The sequence below is a fragment of the Corvus brachyrhynchos genome, unplaced genomic scaffold, assembly GCF_000691975.1.
Source record: "Corvus brachyrhynchos isolate BGI_N302 unplaced genomic scaffold, ASM69197v1 scaffold14, whole genome shotgun sequence".
Classification (NCBI taxonomy): domain Eukaryota; kingdom Metazoa; phylum Chordata; class Aves; order Passeriformes; family Corvidae; genus Corvus; species Corvus brachyrhynchos.
Genome location: NW_008239110.1, coordinates 3,312,089 through 3,320,229, shown reverse-complemented (window position 1 = coordinate 3,320,229; position 8,141 = coordinate 3,312,089). Strand labels below are relative to the sequence as shown.

The 8,141-nt window shown below is 50.7% G+C and overlaps 1 protein-coding gene across 1 annotated transcript in view; it reads left to right on the top strand.

Moving 5' to 3' along the window:
- SIM1 (single-minded family bHLH transcription factor 1) overlaps window positions 1-8,141 on the top strand; it is a 51,869-nt gene that overhangs the window by 6,687 nt on the left and 37,041 nt on the right. The window contains exons 2-7 of the mRNA XM_017739400.1: window positions 4,108-4,190; window positions 5,201-5,290; window positions 5,419-5,527; window positions 5,637-5,722; window positions 6,883-7,082; window positions 7,192-7,365. Of these exons, the coding sequence (XP_017594889.1) occupies window positions 4,108-4,190; window positions 5,201-5,290; window positions 5,419-5,527; window positions 5,637-5,722; window positions 6,883-7,082; window positions 7,192-7,365 (742 nt within the window). The remainder of the gene's footprint in view (window positions 1-4,107; window positions 4,191-5,200; window positions 5,291-5,418; window positions 5,528-5,636; window positions 5,723-6,882; window positions 7,083-7,191; window positions 7,366-8,141) is intronic.

The window sequence follows — 8,141 nt, the reverse complement described above, 5'->3', positions numbered from 1 at the left end:
CGGTTGCCTGGTCGGGCAGGCTCCCCGCGTTGCCCCACAGCAGCGGGCTGCCTCCGGGAGAGCCCTTCCAGCCTCTCCCTCTGCCCATCCACAGCAACAGGAAAGAACTCCCTGCATACGTGGCTTCGTCTCCAAGCCATCTTCCCTGGGCCTGGCCGGGTCGTGCGGGGCGGTGCGGCCAGACAGGGGCAAAGCCCCCGGATGGTTGCCCAAGGGTTCCCCGGCCCCGGAGGGAGCTGTCTTCAAGGATCTGGCCCCCAAAGAACCGGGTCTGGAGTTCAGGATGGGCTCTCCACTAAGTGTTTTTAAACGGGGGCGTCAAGTGGCCGCTACCGTGAATCCGGATTGCGCTGAGGTTTCATGACGGAGAGTCCGCTGGGGAAATCGCCGTAACTGCTTTTAAAAGCCGGCAAATCAGCGCAAAGTAGATAAGGGCTTGCATCTTCTGGCCACCCCACCCCCACCGGCCACCCCCTCCCCCCTTTGCTATTGCCAGACAAAGGACGGGGTCGAGGTGGGCTCTGTGCTGCAGATGCTCACGGAGGGACAAGTAACCCGGAGATCAACCAGGGCCAAGGAGCTGCCCTGGCTTCTCGGAGTCTCATTTCCCTGCGCCTGCCTTCCTCCGTCTTTGACTAGATCAAATTAGAAACGATTGAGGAATCTCTTCTCCCTTCCGTGGGACAGAGGAGCTTCTTGAAACAGCATCGCCACTGGATAGGAACGGTGCCCACCCAGCCCCTGGTTCCATTGGCTGCCGACATCAAGGCTTGCATCAATCAAAAGATGGTGGGAAGGAAGGACAGAGCCAAGGCAGCGGAGCGCGGCGGGTCTGGCCGTGCGCCCGGCCTGGGGGACAGGCTAGCGGTGCGGAGGGGCTTTCTGAGTGCCGGGGGTGGGCACGGCTGGGTGGGAGAAGGCATTTCACAGGGACCCGCCGGTGTAGCGAGCCCATGAAACCGATGGACATGCTTTTTGATGTGGAAAGCACAGTGGCTTTCTGCCGGAAAATGCTGAGAGAAGCGATGAGTCAGCACGCTCGCTCCGCGCAGGTTCCGCGCAATATGGGTGCAGACTGCTGGATAGCGTTGAGCGATAGGCTGAATTAAATGCTCTTCTTCTCTTTTTAATTTTTTTTAATTTCTTTTTTACTTATTTCCCTTTTCTTTTTTTCCCCCTTCCCCCCTCACGACAGTAGACAGTTTCTCGTGGCACAAATAGTTCATCTTCTTAGGAAAAAAAGTTCCTCGAGTGAAAGACATTGATAGACAGAAGAAAGAGTTTGTTAGGCAGGAGCATATAATCTGTATTTTGGCAAGAGTATCAAATTCATTCTGAAATAAAAGCTTGATCCATTTTTAAAAAAAATTTTCTTCTTCTTGAATAACACAGCTGGGTGGTGCCTTGAGTTTATGTTAGACAGTTGCTCATCATTCATTCTCCAAGAACTGACCTAAATGGTGCCTGTGGGATTAGGTCAACTTTAGTGGATCTACTTCGCCTCATTTGGTTACTAATCGGTTTCTTGTTTTATAAATCGAAATCTCATTTTCAGGAAATTACAAAACCCATGCAGCCAGTCCATGGAGGTAATCCGTGGGTCCGGGGTATTTAAATGGAAATGGTTCTACAATGCATGAAGTATTAAGCAACAGTAAAACTTCCCCTCTATTTCCAAATGAAATCTGAGCTCTCTAGCTCCTTAGATCCATAATAGATACATCCCTTCTAAGGCTACTTATGTAAATATGATAAACCAGACCGCGGTGGGGGAGGGGCCGCAGGGAAGAAAGCAAATTTTATGTGCTAAGGTTAATGTGGCATAACTTGGAAATCTTCCAAAATAGATTATGTTTTGCTTTGTCTTCGGCCACTTTAGCTGGGAAAATCCTTTGCCTAAAAACGACTTAGTTATCCTTCCCCTCACAAAGCTGCTTGTTTCTATTCCAAAGCTATTATGCTGTTGGCTCTCCAAATTACAAGAGAATCTTTAGATCTTGTTTCCAAGCGTAATCCTGAAGCAAAAGGGAGAGCTGATTTCCTTGTTTTGTTTTAAATAGGCAATCAAAGGATTTGCAGAATTTTCTGCGGTAGGTCAAGTGCAAGAAATCACAGTTTGCCCCCTCGATAAAAGGAAATTGGATGTTAAAGGAATAGACGGGGGGAGGGAAAATTAAGGGAGGGGGGCTTTCTCTTATGATCTTTAAAAACAGTATTTAAGGGGCATCAGGAGACGCCGTCGATTCGGGAGAGGCTGGGATTGGCAACGAATAGAAATAGTCTCCGACTTGAAAGTGCTGAAAACATCTGGGCAGCACAAAGGATAGCCTCATGTGACAGGATTTCAATAAGCCGGTTCAGGTAGACAAGTGAAAACGTTTAATTATAAACCACGAACAGGCACAGCCCAGCAGCGCGGGGTTTCCACCTGAAACATAGCGAGGAGCTCAGCGCCCCGTGAAGAACCGCCTTCCCGGGAGAGGTTAACCTGCAATACCCGTGAGCTGTTCATTAACCCGCTGGGGTCGGGTTATTTTCCCTTTTAGGAGAAGAATAATTAGAGCCGTAAACTTCGATTAATGAGCAACTTAAATCATAGGCGGGCAGTGCAGATTTAGTCTTGAATAAAGAAATCTATCATTCAGATTTCCCTCCGGGTGGGGGGACGTGGCAAGGAGCCGCCTCAGCGCTAGCAGGCCGTCCTGGCTCCCCAGTAGAGAAACCTCCGAGGAGCTCGGGAAAAACAAATATATTTTTTTTTCTTTCCCTGGAAGCTGTGTAAGATTTATCAGCTCCTTCCTGAATACAGGGGGCGGAGGTGATCCTCCATCCTGGCGGCTGGCTCCCCGTTAATTGGCATGGAAGAATTAATGGGTAGGAGCCTGTTTCTGACTGGCGACCTGGTACTTGCTGAGGCTGCAGGATGAGGAACGGGCCAGAGAAATTCTCCTGCCTCTGTAGGGCTATGAAAAGGAGGAAGGAGAAAAGTGTAGGAGTGGTGAAGAGACAAGTTGTTGTAAAGAGGTGGACGAGGCAGAGGGGAGAAGGAAGGGAAAGGCGGGGGCGAGCGGGGCGCACCGCTCCGGCGGTGGGGAGAGCGCGCAGGGGCCGCGCTGGGATGCCCCGCTCAAACAGCGCGGAGGAAATCGTTAGCTTTGCTCGGACCGGCAAACACCTGGGCGAGGCCGGTCAATAGCAAGGGATGCCCGCGGCTGCCCGCTGTCAGCACCTCGTCTGTTTGACTCGAAATAACCGGAAAATGGGGTCTTGCCTTTCCCGAACCCGCACTGCGGGGATGGGCACACCCGGCCGACTCGGGTCTCCTTGCGACCTGCACCCCATCCATCGATGAGGATATCTTACTGCTTGTGCGTGTCGGAGTGAGACTTATTTCATGGCATAAGCCTCAAAGGTTTTAGCTGACCCGTTTAAATTATTTCAGCAACAACACTGTGAAAAGGTATCGTCCATGAATAGTTTTACTCCGGTGAAGTACCTTCCACCTGGCTTTTATTACTACTCACTTTGCATAGGAGAAAACAAGACGCGTGTAAAACACTAGACAAGTACGGAGAGATTGATTTCTGGGAGGGGCTCTACGGAGGTACATCACCCCTCCCTGCAGAGGGAACCATCCCGCCCACCGGAGCAGCGGGAGGAGAGATGGAAGGGATAGAGGTGAATCCCGGATACAGACTTAGGGGGCCAGGAGGGAGGGCGGTCCGTGCCGTCGGACAATGACTTGTCTGTAGAATCGTGAAGTTAGGACGCTTTCCCTGAAGTTCAAGGGGACAGTTCCCAATAGCGGAAGGCAGCACTGAAAACCACTTTGTTCTGGCATGCTGTTTCACTTAGGTCTTAAAAATTAACTTCACCGTTAACTCAAAATAGGTATTTGGGTATTTTTCTCTGAGGAATTGGATATTGAAAAAAAATGCACAAAAGAGGCTTTTATCCGCAACGAAGTCAGGTCTAGTTTTCCGAAGATTGTATGTATATATGTTTTAGAGTGTATACAAGGAAAAAATGTTCCCCCCCATCAGGCCCACACGAATGAATTTTTCATCTCCTGACCTTATTTTCTTTTTTGTTTGTCTTAAATAACAGGACTTGGAGAAGCCTGGGGCCACTCCAGCCGAACCAGCCCACTGGATAATGTTGGACGGGAACTGGGATCCCATCTTTTGCAGGTACTAGTCTGGAAACGACAGTCATGTGGTATTAATGATTAAAGAAATAATTCCCTCTTCTGAGCTTTTGATTGCCACCTTGACTAATTTTTAACTGTTCAAGTGTTTAATAGAAAGATAGGCAGGAGGGGAACGACTTCAGAAACGTGAACTGCCGTGACTGAATGTCGTGTTTTTTACTGGGGCTGTGGCTTGGTCCCTCTGGGTCCTTTGCCTCACAACTGTCTAACACTGGGTCCACAGAGAGGGATTCACAGTGTGTCCCAGGCTGCTGAGGTACAGGAACATGACTTTTCCCCAGTTAATTAACAAGGTGACACATACCACCGATGTTCTGAAGCTCAGAGTGGTGTGGTAGGGAGAGGCTCTAGCGACAGGTTAGGGAAGGCTGTCCGCGACAGAAGGGCTCAGCTGGCACCGCAATTAGCAGAGACACAAATCAGGTAGGACACCTCTGAAAACTCGCAGCGCTCTGAAATACCAAAGAATGTTATCGGTGACCATCACCACGTGTTTCTGGTGGAATCATGTGGCCTTTGAAGGGCCTATTCTGTTCTTGGCACACCCAGAAGTCCCATCTGTGTCTGCTGAAATGTACCTGACAAATTGTGTTATTTACACTGCGGAGAGTTTTAGATTCCCTTTGATCGCTTAAATTCTCCTTACAAAATATGCAAACACTAACCCCGCTGTGACATTTGAAATAGGATAGGAGTATTCAGGATTTCTGGAACCCATATATTAATCACCAGATAGCCAGGACCTCGTCTTAGATACTTCCAAGGCACTTTGCATTACTTTTGAGCTCGGCCCCTCTGAGATTGTATCTCAGGAGTCCAAGAGTTTTAGAGGGATTCTTGTCCAAGACTTGCCCATTTCCTTCCAACTTTTTGAATAATCAGAGCCTGCGCATCGACGCCTGCTTGCTAGAATAAGTCAGAGGGACAGGTATTTCACGGATCTATCTGTCTATCTATTGATTTATTTATATTCCCAACCCCTTTCTGCAGACGTTGGACGGTTTCATATTTGTCGTGGCTCCGGATGGCAAGATCATGTACATCTCGGAGACTGCCTCGGTGCACCTGGGCTTGTCACAGGTACGCTGGGTGGTCTGCTAGCCCCTGTGCTTGCCTGCACCACCCCCCCGACTGACAGGAGAGGGTGCGCGGTGCCGGCGATGAGCCCCTCTCCTCCTCCCCCTCCTCCTTCTCCTCGTCTCTCACAGGTAGAGCTGACCGGCAACAGCATTTACGAGTACATCCACCCCGCCGACCATGACGAGATGACGGCGGTGCTGACGGCGCATCAGCCTTACCACTCGCACTTCGTGCAGGGTAAAGTACACAGCCCCCGCCCCCTCCTGGCCGCCGCGGTCGCGTAGGGGACCGCACGGAGCCAGAGGAGTCTGTGGCTCACCCCACCTCTGCCTTTCACTCCTCCCAGAGTACGAGATCGAGAGATCCTTTTTCCTGAGGATGAAGTGCGTCCTGGCCAAGAGGAACGCGGGCCTGACCTGCGGGGGCTACAAGGTGCGTGCCCGCGGCCAGGATCCCCGTTCCCCCCGCACTAACCTTCCCTAATTCCTGCGCCGGGAGGGCGGTGAAAATGGGACGAGAAGAGGGTGTGAGACCTCTATTCGCGGGGGTTTACCCAGCCCAGGACTCTTTCATGTGGTTAATTTATCTCAGAGTTTCAGGTTGAAGAGCTCAAACCACAAAACCAAGCAATCAAGCTGCCCTTGACGCTTGTTTGGGGGCTTTTATTTTATTTTTTTTAAATTTTGCTCTCTGAACCGAACCTCGCACAACCACTGAGGCTCCCTGTGGCAGCTTTCAGGTGATACAACGCGAGCCCCGGGTTAATTTGTTTCTTCGTTAGGTGATTCGTCAGCTGCAGGTGTAGCTCTCCTAGTCGAGGGTTTTGCCCCGGCGCAAATGGTTCTGCTCGGGGCTCCTCGGTGAGGAGAGCCCCTGCTCCCTCTCCTACCCCCTCGCTGCTTTGTGTCATCCGCACAACGCCGAGGAGCGGGTTGTAGCCATAACCCGAGGAGAGATGTTGTGTCACGATGTACCGTAGACCAAGAACATCAGCCGAGGCAACTCCAAGAAGACGCATCTTAGTAATAGAGAAGTAAGAGTGGAAGTAGACAGCAGTCATCTGCAAGGATACGTTTAGGAGACAATACTTAAATCAGAGGTGCTTTTTGGCGATAGATTGCGTCTGCTCCATCTATATAATAGACGTATCTTACACATGTGACACATGCACACATGTAAACGCTTTCTCTCACGCGCATACACTCCTCATTACAAAGTTGTAACTGGATTGGCACTTCCGCGTCTTTCCTTTTTAGAAGAATAATAAAAGCGCAGTTAGGAGGTGGGCCAAAAACCACTTAAGCCAGTGGAAAAAAAATCTCGTTGACTCTAATGGGCTTTAGATTAACGCTGAACTCTAGTACGGGAAAAAAACCTCAACCCCGATAGAACCGCAGAGAACTCCCAAAAGGAGGGGGTTTTTGCCGGGCGGAGGCGCAGGTCAGCAGCTCCCGGGAGCCCGGCAGCCGCGTCGGCACCGGCAGGAGGGGTGCGGGGTATTGTTCGGGCCCCCTTCGTGGGGAGGGACGCCTGTCTCAGCACACCCTTCCCCCCTGCTGGGTAGCCGCCAAACTTTCCTGTGTCTCCGGCAGGTCATTCACTGCAGCGGGTACCTGAAGATCCGCCAGTACAGCCTGGACATGTCCCCCTTCGACGGCTGCTACCAAAACGTTGGCTTGGTGGCCGTGGGCCACTCGCTGCCACCCAGCGCCGTGACGGAGATCAAACTCCACAGCAATATGTTCATGTTTCGGGCCAGCCTAGACATGAAGCTCATATTCTTAGATTCCAGGTAGAACTGGGGTTATTTCCAAATCTATTCCCCTAGCCTGTCCCTTCTTCCACAGGCCTCCTCTCCTGTCCTCTCACCCACTTATATTTGCTGCTGATGTCTTTTGCAGGGTAGCTGAGCTAACAGGTTACGAGCCCCAGGACTTGATAGAGAAGACCCTTTACCACCACGTCCATGGCTGTGACACCTTTCACCTGCGTTGTGCACATCACCTGTGTAAGGAGATGGTCTTCTTGTTAAAAACCCTGCTCCCCATCTTCTCCCTTTGCAGATGGACTTTGGGGTTGCTGGGATTCACCTCTAGCTCGGAACGCTAAAAGCCAGCTCTCTGGAGGGCAGAACAAGCAAAATCCGCTTCAGCTTTTAGCGAAACAAGGTTAGATAGCAACTGAACTCTGAGTTGGACACAGGTGGCAAACGGAAGGGATTGGCAATGAAAGACTATTTTTCCGTCCTCATCTTTTTGATTGTAGGACAAAAACTGCCCTGCACAAATCTCAGGCGCTCTTCAAATTCTGGTTAGGAAAACACTTTTTTCCTGCTCCAAAAAGCCGTGCCAGTGAAATTCAAATACTTTTGTTCCACTTCCACCAAGTCTCACAAATCTGTGCATCTAATTTTGACTGCAGTAGTGAGCCTGATTCGGAGAGCTGTACTTTATTCTATTTTGCTGTCATGATGACATTAATACACGGATAGATGAATAAAAAGGATATTAATTTACGGTAAGTTTCCTTACAGAGAATGTAACGAGAAGAGATAACCCCCAAAGACAGATTTATAGAATAAAATCTCGATGGGGATACTACAGGATGGGGGTGTGTGGGGTTCAGTTCCCGTAGCCTACCGCACACATACACACAGACACCCCCCGGCCCTACCAATCTCCCCTATTAGCCTTTGATAAGGATCTCAGGTACTGAGATCAGCCCTGCCCGGGGGGCTCCCCCCCCCTTGTCCCCGCCGCTTCCCCATGTGCCGCTAAGGGGTTCCTAACCCCTCTGGTCTCCCACAGGGCTCTGGGGGGAGTGTGCGCCCCCTTCCCGGGGCTGATCAAAC